We start from the raw sequence: 20,459 nt of genomic DNA, 5'->3' as shown, positions 1-20,459 counted from the left end.
CACTGTGGATTTTATCCTCCATTACTTTACATTGAAAGCATATTTGAAGGAGATCTTTTAAGTCAGAATGAACAGGAGCAAAACATCTTTCACTGTTCATATGGACACTGACTGCTGATTTAAGACACTTTGAACTTCTCCTTTAAACCCCAACAGCCAACTAACCCACTAATCTTTCTGGATCAGGCTCCAATTTTAACAGATACACATTTTTACCAATTTCTCTCAAACTAAAATACATGCTGGTGTTGTGTTGTTTTCTCAGGTCAGAATAATTGGTGCATTCAGGGCCAGATTGTGTTCATAGAGCCTGTAAATCACAGCTTTCCCTCTGAATCCATTTCTCTTTCACAGCTGATGTCACTTCCCTCGAGGCTCTCAGTTATTGGGTGTAAATATAGTCGCAGGTAATGATCCGTTTATCTGCTGCAATCATGACTGCACCACTTTATTCATACTGTGGACACTGTATTTCTGCTGTCCTAAAAGGTATATTTCACCTTAATGTAATGACTTTGATTCCCTCTGTCTTGTAACTGTAATGTCCTCAATCGTACCAAAGTACATGTCATTTGTTAAAATGCAGTGCAGACAGACAAGTAAATGTAGAAATCTTACAGTACTTAAACAGATTGGTTTTATTAAATACGTTCAGGATTCAGTAAAAGAAGCAGTCACTTGTCCACAAGAACCATCAAAGTTTACAAAAATCAAGTTAAAGCGATTTATTCAGCTTTTAAATTAACAGACAGTGAAAAAACAACCACATGTATCCAACAACCTTTATGTGCAGTAACGCACAATACTTCCAAACATCAGAAATACACAAGTACAAGATGCAGCCTTATCTACATCTATCACATGGTAACAGTTGTGTTTAAGTGTGTATACATGTAATCATAGATGCATTTAATTACAAATACAAAAATCCCAAAATAAGGCACCCACTGAGGTAGAAAGCTGCACAGACTTTACATCCAGCAGGTCGAAGCCATAAAAACGTCCATTAAAGTCTGGCTACGCTGCTGCTGGAAGCCACTTGATTATAAAACTGTAAATTGTCATTAAACATCAATAACCTGCAGGACACTGATTGAAAGGCTGCAAAACAATCAAAAAAGGTGCAGTAGAATAAAACTATGCGTACCACAATTTTTGGCAATAGCGTCACCATCATTTAAAAGCAAAAAACTACATTAGTGCCCCAAGTTTCTGAACAAACAAGCTTGAATCAAACATTATAAAAAAAGAACATTTATTTAAAAAACTAGTGAAGTTTCTCCACAGTTCATGAATCTAATAAAATAAAGTGCAAAGGTTTGAAATGTCCACTGATGAAAAAAAACAAAAAACAAGTTGGTCTCAGGGATTGTTGAGTAGCGGAGCCGCCAGCTTCTGGATGATGTCAGACTTCAGTTGAGGGAGGAGGCTGATTTTCATCAACTTGCTGCTCGAGTATTTGTTCTTGATGGCCTGCAGAGAGACGATGTATTAAAACTTCTGCTTCGTGTTTTTATTCTTTATATATCTATTTGGGCTTTTAGTCTGAAGACTCACCTGGAACTTCGTCTTCCCGTCGTTCACCGTCACGACATTTTTGGCGATGTGTTGCATGATCGGCTTCAGGTGAGCCTTGTCGTACGTCGAGTAGTGCTGCTGCGTAGGAGACTGACGAGAAAGGAGGAGAGGATAGTTTAATAAAAATAACAAACTAAGGAAGCTTCAGATTTTTAAAAACAGATCGGTTGAAATCCCAACTCACCCACGGCAGCTCTTCCAGCAGATGCTGAGCCAGGCAGAGCGAAGCGGCGGCGATCTCCGAGGGACGATAGTGAACCATGTCGTAGTCGATGAGCGTCAACTCCATCAGGTACTTGGCCAGCGTGTGTCTCTCTACGTCGGACTGAGACACAAACAGACAGACACTCAGGACTCTGACACTTTAATAAATGATTTCATTCAAAGCATTAAACGCATGTCTGATATAGTTCATGTGCGGTAAAGAAATCAGATACAATTTCTACAAGTACAAAATGGGAAAACCCCTGAAAATTGCAAAGATCCACAACTTTGCAGCTTTAAAACTGAAATTTTAAAAGCTCAACTGCTGTTAGACAAATTGGGGCCAACATGTGTTGACTGCAGATCTGACTGTCAAGATCTGATTTTATTAGGAGCATTGTTTGTGTGGTCAAATGAGTCTTGTGTAAACTCTTCATTAAAAAGACTAATTATGAAGATTTTAGTGCATTTTAAATGCTGATTGCAATTTGGGGTTGAACTAAAAATATAGTTCACAATGTTACTGTGTTGTTAGTCATTGAGTCTTCCTTTCCCTTTGCTCTATTAGACATATTTCAGCAGGGATGCCGTCTGTTAGACTTGAGTATTTGTGGTGAGTTAAAAGTACCTCAGCAGAACTATTAGAAACGATAGAAGTTAAACAGGTTAGGAGGATTGGAGCATCGGGAAAGTGCAACTACTCCATCTTCATTAATGCAAACACTCACACTGGCCACCTTGGAGGCCCTCCTGAGGAAGTGTAACGGCAAAGGACGTCCCAGCTCGAAGTTGAGGCTCCTCAGAACCAGCTGCTCCATCTCCAGAATCTGAGCCTTTGTGAAGGCGTTGTCGGTGATGTAGGCGAAGTCTCCGACCTCCGGCGCGTACATCTCCTCGTACTTGCAGGCCACCAGCATGGCGGTCACGCCGACGAGCTGCAGCTTTCTGCGAGAGACCGGCTGGACCTGCAGGGCGACAGGAAGGTTCTTACACAGCTCATAAAAAACAGGAGAACACACAAAACACAACAACTGAGGCGTTTTTTAACCTGGAGGAAACGATCCAGGATGGCAACAGTGAGGTACAGAGTCTCCTGCAGCAGCTGGAACCTGGAGTGAACCTGGACCATCCAGTCGATCAGAAGAGCCCGCATGCGCTCGTTGATTTCGTAACCCTGCATGTAGTTGGCTCGCACCGCCTGCTCCACCTGCAGAGAAAAGACGAGGCTGTAACACAACTACCAGACAGAGCGGAGTGCGGAGAGTTTGGCCGAGCGGAGGACACATTACCTCCAGGAGGTGGAGATATTTGTAGATGTCTTTGACGTATTCTGAGCAGAGCTGCGGCATGTCTCCGTCCTCCTCGTCCACGTCCTGCACGGTGAGCAGCGCCTCGGAGAACGCCTGGCACAGTTCGTCCTCTTTCATCGACACGTCAGCCGACTCCTCTGGAACCGGAGGGATGGGGTCTGCAGGGGCTTCGACCCGAACCACAGGAGGCGCCGGCTGGGTCTGTTTCACTTTTAGGCCAGCAGATGGTTTGGCTGATTCTTTGGTTGGTCCTTTCCTCTGAGGAACGATGAAGTTATGAGATTGTGAAGTCAGCATTCAAAACTCAGAGTGTCCCACCAGAGGACAGTTGTAGTTTTATCTGTAGCTCGTAAGCCAGAATTAAGTTGACTAGTACTTTCATTTAAAACATACTGTAATCATTCCTCCTGTTCATACTGACTATTAAAAGATCTCCTTCAGATGTGCTTTCAATGTAAAGTAGATGATCAGCTTCTATTGAGCTTCAGCAGTCTGAGTTAGTCATATCAAGCGATATCTGACACTTTTACAGTCTTTTTAGCATCAAATTCCCTCTTAGTGTTTCCCTGTGGTGGAAGTATAGTAACAAAAAGACTTTGGTACTAAAAACACTAACGTTGACACATATCTACTTGATTTGACTCATTTGGACGACTGAAGCTTCATATTAGCATCAACTTTTAAATACATTTTAGCACAGGACTGTGGATGTATTCCTCCATCACTTCCATTGTAAACATTATGAAGGGATCTTCTAATGGTCAGTATTAACAGGAGGAATGATTACAGCAAGAAAAACAGGTTTCAGTGTTGATTTGGGCTCCTGACTGTTGTTTTAAGCCATGCATTGAACCCACTTTGGAGTATTTACGCATTGTTTCATTGGTGCATTGGCTTAATAGTGATTTAAACAATCTATTTTCAATGATGTCACCTTTGTAACGTTGACGGCTGCTCCAGGAAAGTTGGTAATCTCTCCAAGAGCAGCTCTCCTCGGACCTGCAGCCGTGGTTTTACCCATCTTAGACGGGTTGTTTCCGACTGGGAGCCGCTGGAAAGACAAAAGACATTAAATTAAAGAAGTTAGGTTAAAAGGAAAAGCCGTCTGGCCTTTAAAAGCTGCATAAAACGACACAAAGACAATGTTAGCTCCGAGCTAAAGCAGTGGACATATGGTGTAAAGCTTCAGAAATAAACACATAAAAACTGATAAATAAATACATTTACTCACCACAGCACGAGCTTCAAGAGACGACATGTTTAAGGACAAACTGTGACTTTAAAAAAACCGACTTATTTGAGCAGCAAACAGCAGATTTACCGAGCAGATCCGTGCACGCTGAGAGTCCAACAGGTAAACACCGGAGAGACGAGCAGCATTCAAATACCGCTCCGTGCGATCTGATTGGACGAAGCTCTCAGAGGACGCTCCTGATTGGCTGACAGCAATGAGGTCAAAAGTACAGATAATTTACATCTTATTGTTATTTTATTTAAAAATAAACTATTTTCTTTTTTTTTATTGAGTTGCACACTTTCAAATATGTTGTTATTTTATCATTATTATTTTTAATTGTTAATTGCACACATGTATATAATCTTCTGCATGTTGCACATTTATATATTACAGATATATTTACACAGAAATTGTTTATTGTATATAGTATTTTATTTTATAGGATCAATAAAGACACATCATATCTTTTCTTAATTTTTTTTTTTAATTATAGAAATATATATTTATTTATTTTTAAAAACCCTGAAAACAAATTAATTTCTGCCTTCTTTTATCTTTTCTTGTTATCTACATTTTAAAGAAATATTTCCATTTAATTTCTAAATAAAAAAATGTTTATTTATTTGAAAAATTATATATATTTCTCTCTCTCTATATATATATAAATATATTTATTTTATTTTTCTCTAAATGCCCTAAAAATAATATGTGATCAGCACTTCTGGATTTTAAATGAAAAAAAATAAATATATTAAAATAAATACATTTTGTACGGGGAAAAAAAGGAAAAGCAATTGATGATGCAATGATGTAACCCGAGAGAATAATTACATATAATGTATTGGCTCAAATATTAGCACAGTGATATTTCAATATATGGACTAATTCATTGTAATCTTGTTTATAGTCGTTTTAGTATATTTTTATTTAATTTGTTTTGATGCTTTTAAATGTTGTTGTACTTCATATTTTTTTAATTAACATTCCATAATTTTTTATCTTCTTATTTATTTTATCCATGTTTGTTTTGCTTTTTTAAAATCTCTATTTTAAACCTAATTTTAGTCTAGCTTTTATTAAATGTTATGTTTTATTTCATTTTACTTTTGTCTTTTGAATATATTTCAGCCTAGTTTTTTACTCTAACTTTTAAGACACTTAACTTAAGACAGTTTTTTTGTCTTTTAATTTGTTCTTTGCTTTTATTGTCATCGTTTTTATTCCCTTTTCTGTATGTTTTACACTTTTTCTGTCTTATAATCAGCTTGTCCATCAACTGTGAAGCACTTTGAACTACATTAACCTTTATGAAAGCTGCTTTATAAGGTTTAAATGATTGATAAATGGACTAATTCATCATATCTTCTATGATTCATCATGGTGAACATTATACCAACTAAACATCTGCATTTCAGTATTTTCTGCCTTTTTTTACAAACTGAAATTTGAAGATACTTTTGAAGATATTCCATAAATGTCTTATTGTAAATAACATCAAAATATCCGAAGCCTGATATATATATCTTATTCCTCTGTGCAGTAGACCTCCATTGTTTTCCTAAACCTATTAAAAACATGTGAATGAGTCACACGTTCATTAATTATTACAAACACACACATTATAGTTTATTCTGGCTCGATCAAACACAGCTGTGTGAAATACTCACTATATCAAACTAAAGTGGATTCATCCGCCGGTGAAAATAGTCCCTGATGAATCCACTTATTTCTTCCAGCTGTTTAAGGAAATTACTGAGCTTTTAAAAATAAATAGATAAAATAAATTAAACTACATATTTGTGAGTTTTTAAAGGTTTATCAGTAGTGGATTCATCCGCCGGTGAAAATAGTCCCTGATGAATCCACTTATTTCTTCCAGCTGTTTAAGGAAATTACTGAGTTTTTAAAAATAAATAGATAAAAGAAATTAAACTACATATTTGTGAGGAGTTTTTGAAGGTTTATCAGTAGTGGATTCATCCGTCGGTGAAAATAGTCCCTGATTAATCCACTTATTTCTTCCTGTTTGCTATAAACTACAAAGCCCAGCTGTTTAAGGAAATCATTGAGCCTTAAAATAAATAAATAAATAAATAAAACTATATAATTGTGAGTTTAATCATTAAGAAGTAATTGCTTTTGGGTTGAGAGACAGAGTAGTCTGAGATGTATTAACGGAGGGCCAACGCATTGTCAATTTAAATTTTTTAAATGATGATTTGTTGAAAATAAGAATAATTTATTAAGTCAAATGATTCCTCCTTCACACACATGTTGGTAAACGTGAATTAAAACATTTATTTTTAGCAGAACCTTTGACTTTTAATTAAGTTTACTGCTTTTATTTTTTATGTTTTATGTCTTTTATATTGATGCTTTTACCTTGAGGCACTCTGAGATTTGCTTCAAATGTAAAGCACATATTATAATTATTTATAAGATATAAAAATCCAAACATTAAAAAAATCTCCACTTTGACGTCAAATCAGTCTCAGAGAAACAAGAGTCACAAAGAAACTTTATATAGTTTTCAAGTATTCAAAACTGTTAAATAAGTACAAGATGTGTTCACATGATTTACATATCGGACAATATATGCACTGCCCATTTTTAATTCTCTTTACATGTTTCCCACTACCCACGCAAAACACGCTAAAATGTCCGCAAACTATTCACATTTGTTTTGCTCTTTTTTTTTTAACTCCTTTTTTTTTTATTCCTCGTTTTTTTTTTTTTTTTTTTCTTTTTTTGAAAGTTGTTTTCTGAATCAATTGGAAATCTTGACAGCTGTCTATTGGACAAAGACCACACAGACGGTACACCTGGAACAGTTTACAGTGTAGGATGGAGACGTCCGACGAAAAGGAGGAAAGGAAGGGAGGAAAGGAAGGAAGGAAGGAAGGAGAGAAGGAAAGAAGAGAGGAGAGAGAAGGAGGGGGACAGACTGAGCCAGGTTCAGAACGGTGATTAGCTGCTGGTGATATGAACAGTACGTATTAAAACACAAGAAAGGAAGAAAAAAAAGAAGAGAAAAGAAAAAGTGGGTTAACATTCATCTCAGTTGATCCCTTAAAACTGATTTTGGGGCAGTTCATTTACTCCCACACAACAAAAATAATATACAGAAAAGACTGACGGTGGACTTTTTGAGAAGTGTTTTCTGTCATTTTAAAGGAAGGATGAGGAGGATGAAGAGGAGGAGGAAGAGGAGGAGAGGTAGGGGAGCAGATATCTTAGCATTTTCACTCTTCGTTGATTAGTCGAGTCACAAATTTGGTCTAAAATGTGTCAAAAAAAGCTCTTTGATAAGGCACCTAATGCTGTTTGATACAGTAGTTTTTATGATTTTTTTTTTCTTCTTTTTTCGCTTAAAAACTAAAAATGCCTGAAAGCGTATCTGCTCCTGGTTAATAAAGCTGCAGTGCGGGAACTTTTTACACGTTTAATGAAACTTCTGTTACATTCAAACCTTTTGACAAACAAGCTATGATTATTTAAGCCAGATAAAACTCTGTAAATTACCAACATACAGAGTTTATAAATCCTGTGTCTGGTTTGAATGAATGCATATACAGAAGAAAGGAAGTCTCTCACTCAACTTGTATTGAGATAAAATAATTGAATCAGCGCGTCTAACCTCTCCAAATATTATCGGAGGGGGGTTTGCATGACACTCAAAAAACAATTTATCCACCATTTTACCGCCGTAACCGTGGCGACCGAGTAGGCTACAGCTGAGAAAAATGATTTAAGCACCTGTACGTTGAGTGTTTTTGTTGTTGTTGTAATTACTCTCTCGGCCAGAAGGGGGAGACAAAAGTCCCGCACTCCAGTTTTTGTTGTTGTGTTGTTGTTGTTGTTTTTTTAAAGGAGCAGTATGTAGGATTTAGTGGCTTCTACCAGGTGAGGTTGCAGCTTTTTAAACATCTAAATACATTAAAAAAAATAAATGGTTTGTCCTTTCTGGGCTCCTGTAGAAACACTGTGGTGCAACATGGTGGCCTCTGTGGACGTGGACCCGCTCCCTAACGTAGATATAAACGCTCGATTTTAACAGAAAAAAAAAACAAAAAACTGGTGATTATACACTTATTATGAATACTACTACACCGATAAATGCCACTAAATTCTACAGACTTGTCCTTTAAGAAAATATAAACTGAAAAAGAAAACATATGTAGGCTACAGATAACAAGTGAGATATATATGTGTGTGTCTGTGTGTGTGTTTCTACAGATTTTGGGCCTGTTGAAGTTAATGCTGCCACCAATCAATAACAATTAAAGAGTTTTACACAGGACAGAAATTCAGACAGATGGTCAGGAAATAAAAGTAGCACCACAGAGAAAAGAATACATGATTCTAAGCTAGTAAGTACATTTCAGACAATGTGTGATTTTTTTTCCCCCCTCCCCAAACTCTCGTGTTGATGAACAGTTAACTTAAAAAATATCCGATTACTTAAATTAAGAATTGAGGCTGGACAGGAGCAAAAAATAAAATGTCATGTCTAGTTCTGCTGAAGGAGGGGGGGGGGGAGGGTGGGGTGTGAGCCAGTCTTTCTGTACATTACTTTTTTAGAATTACAGGTTAAATAGCATATTAGGTAGATTTTACTTATGGATTTTGTTGGATTTACCTCATGGTATTTGTTTAAAAGCCATGTTATCATTATACAGCAGCTCCCGAATGAAACACTGGTCCATTTTATTTTGACAGTACTCAATTGACTAGAAAACTATCGTGTGCTTTTATTTCAAGGGATTTCTGCAGATTCATGAACACATTTTTATTTACAGCACTCTGAATGACCTGCAGGGAGCTGATTCACCTATGGGGAAGGGGGGAGGGGGTGGGGGACAAAAATAAATTGTGCAACTCTTTCTATATATATATATATAATGATGCTCTGTCAGAGACACATGATTAACTTACATAGTAAATAATATGGATAACAGATTAATTACTATAGTTCAAGTGGTTCAGGAAACTAACTTGGATAATGACAACATGGCACTTGAAACCAAATGAACTGACTGACTGATCTTATTATAATGCCTCTGGACCATCTGCACCATACTGTACATTCAGTATGTTTTGCCACACAAAAAATTACAAACCATGAGACAAAAAAAAAAAAAATTTCAATAAAAACCTGCCTATAAGACAGAGGGGATAGACACCATACTGTACACTTTCTACAATATCCATGTCCATTATGAATATAACAAGTGCATTCACTTAAAGGAATAGTTGAACTTAAAACAAATTCTCATTTTTCACTTAGGATCCGGCCAGATTCTTAAATTTTTCAGCAATTTTTTTATGTTTTTAAATTACTGTACTTCTTTTACATCAACACAACAGTTGATTAGCGAGTCATCTTTATTTACAAGGAAAAGTGGGAGTGATGAGCTCCACAGCTTATGCATTGAGCCTCAGAGACTGATCCTCTCGCCTGCGGGAGCTGGAGGAGATGTCGATGTCTATGGAGTCTTTACCCACAATGAGTCTGAGGCGCTTAGCTGGAGGAAGTGGAATGAAATCGTCTTCAAACTCATTGTCGAAGTAGTCATCGTCATCGTCGTCGTCATCGTCGTCATCCTCCTCTTCCTCGTCATTGTCCTCTTCAGACGAAGGTTCCGCCATAACCTTTTGGGTCCGATGTCCACCGTTCCTGGCCTCCAGACTCTGGCCCATGTCCCCATTATAGGACATCTGGTCCGCTTTAGTCTGGGATATTCTCCTTGCATCGTCCTCCCTCTTCAGCTGGATCTTCAGCTTGGTGGAGTTACTGTGGACCACGGGCGGAAAGCCGTTATTCAGTTTGGCTATGTACGAGCTGCCTTTGTCCTTATCGTGGTCCTTGCTGAACTTGATGCTAATCTTGCTGGAAGAGGCCGAGTTGACCGTAGAGGCAGAAAGGTTGGAGGAGCCAATGGCGTCGCTGGGGTCATTGGTCTTGCTACTGCTGCTGTCCCTCCGCCGGCGGAGCGTCAGTTTGGGGATGCCCGTGTTGTTCTCCAGGATCAGCTGAGCGTCGTAGCGCGTGATTCGGCGCTTCTTCTTCCCCTTGTCCTGTGACCGGCAGCTACTCTTACCCTTGTCCCTGCGGAGGGACTTGCTGCCGTTTGCAACCCCGTTATAGTCCCTGTGCCGGTCGGAGAAGCTCAACAGCATGTTACCACAGTCTGAGAAGTTAGTTGTGTGGCCAGCAGCCACCGGCATGAACGGCTCACCGTATGAGTCCTCGCACTTAATTGTCCGCTCAGTCCTGAGCCGTGTCAGCCGTTTCCGTCTACTGGTACACGAGCTTCTTCTGGAGTAGCCGGCGTCTAATGCCGGCTGCTCCAGGCCCATCCCATGGCGGAGATACTCCTCCATGTCTGCAGGCTCTGTTTTAATGACCACTCCGCCAGGGACCGGGCTCAAGCCGTCCATAGCACTGGGCTCCAGCTTAACACCAGCTGCCGTTTCCTGGGCTTTTACCAGGGTCCTTGTGGACCTGCGAGTTCTGTACGTTGAAGCCTGACCGCCCTCGCTGCTCTGCACAGCTGGTAGATTTCCGTTTTCCTTGGCAGCGTGACGAGTCAGGCAGCCCCGCTGGCCTAGTGTCTGCTGCACCAGCTCCTGTCCATCTTTCTCCTTCTTGACGGTGACACCTTTACACAGCGACACCTTTGAGTCCCTGAGACCCAGCTGGCAAGTCTCACCTTTGGCCAACGCCTTTGGCTCCCCACCCCGCCTGCGACTCCGCAACTGGACTTTACTTAGTGAAGGCTTGGATTGGGATTTTAGTCTCTTTGGTACCCTGTTATTGTTTACACGACCTTGTTTTGAACATGAGGTAGTAAGGGCTCTTGACAAAGTCTGTCTGGTTTGAGTCCTGTTTTTATACTTCAGGCCAGATGATGATGATGTTCTTTTTCTGGCAGCTGAAGGGGAAAAAGATCAAATATTGCATATTATTATTTATATTACAATTTATTTATCACAATTTCAGAAAAACTGAACTCATGTACAAAGTGTTATTTACAAAATCAATAATTAAGCAATACAGATGTGGATCGCTGCCTTTACTGACACATGGGAATTTTCTTCTCTGTTCCTGTTTTTTGAGCTTAGTGTCTACACCGATACCGTCGCTATAGCAACAGGGTGAAGACACAGATGGGAGTTTTAGGGGACTCTTACATTGATGTGTTTTTGGCATTTCCTGAGAGTCTACGTCGGTGTGGGAGCCTACAGAGTGACTATCTGAGCTCCTGTTTCCTTCCCCTAACTTCTTCAGCCTGTTCAGTCGCTTGTCCGTCTCCCGCAACCCGTACTTGCTGTTGATCACCGGCACTTCCACTGGTAGTCCAGCTTTGGATTTGAAAGCACCAGTACCTCGTCTGCAGAAAAACACAACGAAACAATTTAAACCTTGACGATATTCTGATTAAAAGAACACAAATTTCTACTATTTTAAATTATGATACCAAAGAGATACTGTTTGGATAATTAAAACATTACCTACCGCTCGCATGTATAGCATTCACAAAATTCATTGTTTTCCCCAAAAAAGCCATCTCCATAGTAACATGAGATTTCCTCTCCCGGTTCAATGTCCCTCAAAACCTTCACACAGGCCGTGTCCCGCCCCGTCGACACAAACTGAACAAAAAATAAAAGAAATAAAAATGTGTTAATGTTCTGAGTTTCAACATTCAGTAATAATTGATCATTAATTCTTGCTTTCTAAATAAAAACCTAAAAAAATAAAATTACCTTGCAGTTTGGTCGACAATCTGAAAAAAAGAGGGGATGAAATATTAAATTACGTAGTTATTGGACGAGTGAAGATGAAAACAAGAATTAAGTACTGTTTGAATATGTTATTACAGTGCTAATGAAACCCGATCACTATTGATCAGGACTAATACCATGATTGATGAAAGCAGCCGGCCCCAGCCACAGCTGCGCACAGTTCTTGCGGGTTGAATACATGACGCTGAAGTCGTTCTCCCCGTGTCGAAGCAACATGTTCTCCTCGCTCTCCGAAAGCTCAGCGATGCACCCGACTAAGTACTCGATCTTGTCGTTCCTTTTCCTGTAAAACACAAAGCACAAAAGTTTGTTATAGTTAAAACATACAACTTCACCTCGTGTTGAAGTGCTTTGGGACGTGCTTTACAACTAATGATTATTTTCTCAATCAATTCGATGTTTGATCCATGAAAATCTCCACAATTGGTGGAAAATGCTGATCACCGTTTTCCAAACAGCCAACAACCCCAAAAATGTTCAGTTTACTAACATCAGACTTCAAGAAACCGAAAATCTGTTGTAGTCACGTGATTTATGCTCTAACATTATTAACAGTTAATCAACACTATATGTACAGTTCTAGTATAATGTGAAGAGGATTACAATTATAAATACTAGAGCCCGACTGATGTATTGGTCAGCTGATATTGGCCTATCACACACACATATATATATATATATGGGTCAATGACGTATAAGGATTTACAACAACTCAATTTTAGAATAATAAAAACAAGCATATCTAATGCAGTAGTTCAAGATTAATTTGCACTGGCCTTAAAAACAGTCATGTGGTGCGACCATGATTCATCTTGAAATAAATTAATTTACTTAACACGCTTCACATCTTTTTTTACAAGTTTTCAGTAATATAAAGTGTTTGGAAACAAAGTATTTGCTTTTTTTTTTTTTTTTTGTAAATGATGATCTTTTATTTATATAAGCGATTTCAAGATGAATCATGGTCGCACCACATGACTTTTTTTCAGGCCAGTGCCAATTCATCTTGATAAACCCACTAAAATCACTTTCAAATTGTAATATGAATTTCCAGGTACACAACAGTCTGAATGTTTAACTACTGCATTAGATATGCTTGTTTTTATTATTCTAAAATTGAGTTGTTGAAAATCCTTATACGTCATTGACCCATATATATATATATATTGGTATCGATGTAAATATTGTCCGATAGGTGCTAATTTAAAAAAATAATGTATATAAGCAGCATTTAATGTATATTTGATCCTTTTTATTTGAAGTTAAATATATATGTACATGTTTTTGTTATTTAGTTCGTTAGTTATAATTATTAAATTCCCAGTGAAGTTTACTGTTTCATTTTATACATAAGTTTATTGTCAAACTGTAAAATATCACAGCCTTCATTACATATCTTTGTCAGTGTTTGATAACTACATTTAAGGGATCACTGCAAAAAATGTATGTTTATGTATATATTCTTTAAATATAAAATTATCCAGGGATATATTGATATCGGAACTTTGTTACTCTTAAATATGAGTATTGGCATTGTCCCCAAAAATCCAGTATTGGTCGGGCTCTAATAAATATTTGCTAGTTTCGTATTTTTGGGTGCAAGAATGTAAGAACATATAAGTTTAGTTTGCCTTAATGGATTGTGCTAAACAAGTTTTTAACCGTGTGTGTTCATGTACAACTTAACGTGAACAGACTGTGTTTAATGTGTACATTGAGATAAGGGGTAATAATGTGTGTGAATACAGCATCATGTTGTTAACCACATACATCTTCTTTCAATATTTTCACCGTCTCCAGTGAGAAAAGTGGATTGAACTCAGAGGAACTTGAGTCAAAACTAAGAAACTTTGCAGATTAAGCGGAATAGGAACCTGGAACCTGGTAAAAAGGGCCACTACAATGATTCATCGATTATCAAAATAGTTGCTGATTAATTATTAGTTGGCAGCTAATCTCAACGGTCATAGAGGACATAACAGAGAAGTAAAAACACAGTTACATACATATATATAACTATATATATATATACACTATTGACTGCAGGTCTTATCTGTATTAACTGATGGCAGTCTGTCCTCACCATTCCTTCGTTGCCACAATTTTAGCTCCGTTTTGCTCCGATGAATAACGATTACAAGGAAGAATCTCAAAGCCGCTGTCAGTGGCAAACATTCGCAGATACACGAATACCTGCGCAAAACATAAAGTTAGTCATCTGATAAATAAATTCACTGCTGGAAAAAAAACAGAGCAGATCTTAGATTATTTTTTTTACATGCTGCTTGAAGAGCTTTTCTTGAGATTTCGTCTTGTGGAGGAAGAGATTTCGGGAAGAGTCCCCCGACGTTAGAGCTCTGAAAGCTTTTTCCAAGTTGTCGTGTTTCTTGAAGCGCTCGATGATCTCCTTCAGCTCCTCCTGCCTTCCCTTGATTGGTCGAAATCTGCGGAGGCACATTAATAAACACACAAAAAACAGACAACAAATGTGAAGATCTGAAATTTAAAAAAGGGAGAAGACCCTGTGCACGTCAGTAATAATACTTTCTGCTGACCTGGTGTTCATTTTGTGAGTTTGAAAGCCCAGGTATGGATCCAGGATGAGGCTCGTGGTCAGATCATCGTTCTCACACAGCTCCTTGGCGGTCATTCCTGAGGAGGGCACGTAGCGCCTCTCTGCCTCCAGGCTGGCTGCACTAAACCCTGTAAAACAAACACATACACATACACATGTTAGTGTATGCAACTACTAATACTTTGCAATTCTGGCAGCAGGAGGCTCATCTCACTGAGCTGTAAGACAGAGCGGTTCAGGAGGTCCTTTCCTCCTCTTAACATAACTTTTGTTGCATATTTTGCTTTGTTTTTTAACTTTTAGGGTTGTTTTTGTATACATTATTTTATCTATTTATCCATCTATTACTAACTATGTATGAACGTCAACATATTTAACTCACTGCGGCTACATCTTCGATTTCTGGGGTGGGCTTTGCTGTGCCGTAGTGACGTCCGCTGTGAATGCTGGGAGCGAGTCTGGCTCTGGCTCACAGGATGCTCGCTGGTCAACTTGTTTCCGTGTCGCCTGCCATTTAATACCATGTTCTTGGATTCGCCCAGCCACTTCATTCCCACAATCCCCCTGGTCCAGTTGCATTTAGTCTCCGAGATGAAGAAACACTCTTGAGTGGGGAAGACTGGGGTCTAGTGTTTGAAATCTGTAGGCAGAGCAGAAACAAACACATTAGAAACAAGCAGGTGGAGATGTCAGCTGCTTAAAAACCATGAAGAAAATAAGACATGACTTTCCAGAGAACACAAAATTCAACTATTCTCACTATAAAGAACTTTCCCAATTCTTCACATAGTTTACACTTTAACACTTAAATGCATCTGTCACCCTTTCACACGTGTACTAAAGTGAACTCTGACCACCACAGGTGATTCATCTCTGCCAAACGACTCGGCCCAGGTTTTAAAGTCTACCGAAACTGAGGTACTGACCAATCACAGCTCATCCAGTAAGTACTCTGCAGATGGAAAACCATCAAAGCCAATTACAGGCAACTAGTGACGTTCACAATGTGACCAGCTTCAAGTCACTTAACCCACTAATGACTGCTGCTGCTGCTGTTGTTGTTGTTAACACCACTGGTTCCCCCCACTAGGGGTCACCAAAGCTTCTCACGGGGGTCATGAGACTTTCTTGGTTTTAATTGGGGTAACTTTTTTCTTTTTTATTAATATAAATTGCATCTCAGCATTTCATTAATTCAATCTGTCAAAAAAAAAAAAAAAACAGGGCATATGAACAAGCTATATTCACACAGCCTTCAACCTGCTAAACAGCCTCATCCTGCATTAAATAATAATTATACAAATTGAAACAATCAAACAGCTAATAGAAGAAGAGCCATGCATCAGGGAGAACCTTTTGTCAGAAAGGAGCCAATTAAGTATGTATGAAAAAAGTTATGAGTCCTCTTTTGTTAAACTGGTAGACGACGTGTGACAGGAGGATCACAGGTAGACTGTTTTATTTTAAAGCAGGGGTGTCAAACTCATTTTAGTTTAAGGGCATGATACAACCCATGACCTCAAGTGTGCTGGACCAGTAAAACCATTATATAACAAACCTACAAATGGAAGTGCTTTGGTAACCGAGTGGTTACCACGCATGCCACATAAAGGCAGCGTCCATGGTTCGATTTCAGCAAGGGACCTTTACTGCATCCCTCTGTCTGTTTCTTGTCGGCCTCTCTGCCATCAACCGTCAACTAAAGGCAAAAAATGCACAAAAATAAATCTTAAAAAAACAAAACAACCAACCTATAAATAATAAATAACATATTATAACTCTACTGATAAAATGTGTCCAAGCCCACTGAGGAAAAATGTGTCCTTGAAATCTGAATCACGTTGAAAGTCGGTTATCTTAAGTTATAAAAAAAAATCAGAAGCCTTCACACTGTAAAGTCATCCAGTGGGCCGGATTGGACCCACTGGAGGGACGGTTCTGGCCCGTGGACCATATGTTTGACACCCGTTTTAAAAGGTCACAAGCTAAAACTGTTGGGAACCACTAGTTTACACCATGGTAGTCTAAAGATACACATCACAGCAGTGTTTGGGGAAACAAGTTTAAAATGCCCCTATAGCGCCATTTAGTGGTAGCTCCAAATAATACACTGGCTTACTGTCAAGTGCGCTATCATACATATAAAAACACTGCTTTGTGAATTTAAACTCCATATAACAGCATCACGATCACACTCATGAGTGCACAACACCATACACGATGATTAATGTGTAACATGCAAGTATAAGAGTTTCCAAATGTGTCATCGTATTTTAAAAGCTTTGCGTTATCAGCTCAGAAGTTAATGTTGATTACAGTAATAACTCTGGTCTCATTTTAAAAAAGGGTGAATATTTCAATTTTACAAACAGAAAGTCAGAGTGACTTTAAGTGATGCTGGAAATAAGACCACCTAAGCTAAAGTGTCGCTTTAGGTTAATCTAAGGAGACTGAGGATGATTTGACAGGACAACAGGAAAAAAAAAAAAAAACATTTCTGACAAACAAAATGTTTGCTTTCTCAAACTTTCCACTAATTACTTTATCTCCTCAAGCCTCTTAAACAGGGATGTCAAACATACGACCCACAGAGGGGTCCAATCAGATCCACTCAGATAACTTGGCAGAAAAGTAATTCCAGTTTTTGTGCCGCTTCAGTAGTTTTTTGAACTAAAATTAGTTTGACACCCCTGCTTTAAAACCTCTTTCGTTTCCATGGTAGACAGCATGTGACAGGGGGGTCCCAGTTACACTTAACTTTGTTGTAAAGGGTCACAAGCCAAAGAAAGTTGGGAGCCACTAGTTCACACCATGATCGTGTGAAGAAACACATCACAGCAGTGTTTGGGGAAACAAGTTTGAAATGCTCCTGTAGCGCCGTTTAGTGGTAACCCCTAATAATACACTGGCTTACTGTCAAGTGCGCTATCGCCCATACATATAAAACACTGCTTTGTTAATTTAAACTCCATATAACCGCATCACTATCACACTTAAGAATGCACAACACCACACACACAATGTTTAAATGCGTGTATGCTATGTGCACGTGAGTTTAGTGGTAACCCCTAATAATACACTGGCTTTCTGTCAAGTGCGCTATCACCGATACATATAAAACACACTGCTTTGTGAATTTAAGCTCCATATAACCGCATCATGAGTGCACAACACCACACACACACACAATGTTTAAGTGCTTGTATATTATGTGCATGTGAGTGCTTGTGCAGAAAAAAAGGGAGCATCATCGGATTTTGTAATCGATGCATAAAAAAGGAGGCTAACACTAGCTTCACTAAAACACAACACAGAGATCAGTAGAGAGGCACTGAGGGAACCCGGAAGGCCACACACACAGCCGAGGCCGAAATATGTCTCATAGTTATCAATTTAGCTTTTTTGTTGGTTCTATTGTTTCCTACTCCTCCCTCCCTCCCTCATTCTCTCTCAGAGTCCCAGTTAAACCAGCCGTCCTCCTCCTCCAACCACAGCCGACACACAGATGCTCGGCAGCGGCTAGTAGCTTGCAGCAAAACGCCGGCGTTACGCTTTAAATGGTGACCGTGTTATCTGGTGACTCTCTCACATTAAAGACAGTTGAATGAGTCTTCTGAACATAATTTAACTTAAATGAATGATTCGATATTAAACACACAGATGTGTATTTTATAAAGATTAAACTACAATTACATGCTTTTTAGGAGAAAGTCAACAATTAACACGGTCACCACTTATACCGTAACACCGGCACCAAGCTGCAGCGAGCAAGTTAGTTAATGTCGGTCGGCTAAGTTGCACAAAGCACCCCCCTCCTAAAAAATAACAATCAGCATTTAAACATAACATACACATAAAACACATTATTATCATCAGCAGCACGGTGAAACATGTGAATAACGATAATTAACTACAATAATACATCAAAAAAATATAGATAAACTCCCTCGACCCCTTTCCTTTTTTTTCTTCTCCTCCATTAACATTAAAAGCATGCAACAAAAAAAACCCTATCCACAATAGCAGATATCTCTTTGGTATAATAGCACAAGTCGATATTATATTAGTATTAGTGGATTTAAACCAATGTTATTTCTCTTGTTTGTGTGTGTGCAGGAAAAGAAAACTTAACTTCAACAAAAACTGGCTGCTAGCGTAAAGCTAGCGGGAGAGAAAAAACATATAAAACACACATAACAGCTACCTATCTTCACTTTAAATATATATAATGTTAAGTTTTATATAAAAGGTAAATAATCGACGATGATAGCTGCACACATGTCCTCTCCACTACTAGTAAAGACAAGGCAAGAAAAGCTACTGTGCAACAAAAACCCCTCTTCCACAATAGCAGATAGCAGATGTTAGTCAACACATATCTCTTTGTTATAATAGCACATGTCAATATTAGTATTAGTGGATTTAAACCAATGCAGTGCCTAAAAAGCAAACTTAACTTAACAAAAACTGGCTGCTAACGTCAAGCTAGCGGGATATTGGGAAGCACATCAACCCAGTCGGTATAGAAAATACACATAAAATAAACTCATAGCAGCCACCTATCTTCACTTTAAATATATATAATGTTAAGGTTATATATAAGGTACACAATCGACGATTATAGCTACACACATGTCCCCTCCGAGGCAAGGAATTCTAGCGTTACCTGTAGCAACCGTAGCTAACCAGAAGCTAGCGTTACCTGTAGCAACCGTAGCTAAGCATTTTTAAAAAGAAGGAGCTAGCGTTACCTGTAGAAACCGTAGCTAAGCATTTAAGCTCGGTGGAGGTTTATATATGTCTAAATATGTCGTTTAATAAGCACATTAAAGAAAGTAAAGTGTGTAGATCGTTGTAGGCAGAGCGGATAGTGGTCGGTGTGTATCGGCTGCTAAGCTTCTTGTTATGTAGCATGTTGCTAACACAGCTAGCAGGTTTAAATAGCATTGGGCTTTTAAACGCGTTGGATTCGTTTAAAAATGTCGACAACAGTAAATATAATAAAAAAAATATATAAAATACTCACTGGGTGGTTCAAGCAAAAACAGCCACTCCCTTTGAAAAGTAATCCAATTTTTTTTTTTTTTTTTTTTTTTTGGCACGACAACCTCTTAAACGAAAAATATATCACAGGAAACACTTTTCTTTTTTTCTTCTTTTTTTTTTCTCAGTCAGAAATTAACATGAAAATTCAAGATGGCGGCCAAGCACAGGGGAGAGAGATGGGGAGGAGAAAGCCGCAGCACGACGGCACGGCGGCCCCATCCAAGAGAAAGTAGATCCTGGTACATACGCAGCCGTTAACGACTATTGGTGCATTTCAAAAACGAGTAGCAACAACTTGAGGATAATTGGACGTCAAAGTCGATTTTTCGTTACCGCCCCCACCCCCCCTCCCTAAAATCACAACTTGTTCGATAAATAGTTGGCAAGGTTGTAATAATAGTCGGATGCACACACAAAAAAAGTAGTGCTGCGTAAACAAACCTCTTCACGCTTCCTAAAGAATCCAACGGTCGTTTCTGACGTGCTGAGATAAGAACAACAGAGAACACGTTTTAACTTTTAAACTATACATATTTTTATTTTATGACTTTTATTACTTTACTACACGACTGTTTTAATGCCTATCAATGTCTCAGTGGTGGAAAGTAATAAGCATATCAACTTAAACCCCCATCCTACCAATATATTTAACATATATAAGTTATTTATTGAGTTAATTGTGTCCTTATTTAAAATATCA

The 20,459-nt window shown here is 38.5% G+C and overlaps 2 protein-coding genes across 2 annotated transcripts; both read right to left on the bottom strand.

The window, feature by feature from the left end:
• Nucleotides 1–934: 934 nt before the first annotated feature.
• On the bottom strand, nt 935–4,435 carry ccnb2 (cyclin B2). Its single transcript, XM_062417052.1, has 8 exons — nt 4,324–4,435; nt 4,027–4,143; nt 3,072–3,350; nt 2,831–2,989; nt 2,511–2,747; nt 1,763–1,903; nt 1,558–1,668; nt 935–1,473 (listed from the first exon to the last, which is right to left on the bottom strand). Exons 1-8 carry the CDS (start codon nt 4,348–4,350, stop codon nt 1,363–1,365), a joined length of 1,182 nt encoding a protein of 393 aa, XP_062273036.1. The 5' UTR covers nt 4,351–4,435; the 3' UTR covers nt 935–1,362.
• Nucleotides 4,436–8,786: 4,351 nt separating this feature from the next.
• On the bottom strand, nt 8,787–19,851 carry kmt5b (lysine methyltransferase 5B). Its single transcript, XM_062418727.1, has 10 exons — nt 19,740–19,851; nt 15,096–15,353; nt 14,694–14,841; nt 14,417–14,582; nt 14,222–14,331; nt 12,255–12,421; nt 12,100–12,119; nt 11,849–11,985; nt 11,524–11,723; nt 8,787–11,264 (listed from the first exon to the last, which is right to left on the bottom strand). Exons 2-10 carry the CDS (start codon nt 15,262–15,264, stop codon nt 9,754–9,756), a joined length of 2,628 nt encoding a protein of 875 aa, XP_062274711.1. The 5' UTR covers nt 15,265–15,353; nt 19,740–19,851; the 3' UTR covers nt 8,787–9,753.
• Between the last annotated feature and the right edge of the window lie 608 nt (nt 19,852–20,459).

This window comes from Scomber scombrus, chromosome 1, assembly GCF_963691925.1.
Source record: "Scomber scombrus chromosome 1, fScoSco1.1, whole genome shotgun sequence".
Taxonomy (NCBI): domain Eukaryota; kingdom Metazoa; phylum Chordata; class Actinopteri; order Scombriformes; family Scombridae; genus Scomber; species Scomber scombrus.
Note: the sequence above shows the minus strand (reverse complement) of the source record. Positions and strands in the feature narration are given on the sequence as shown.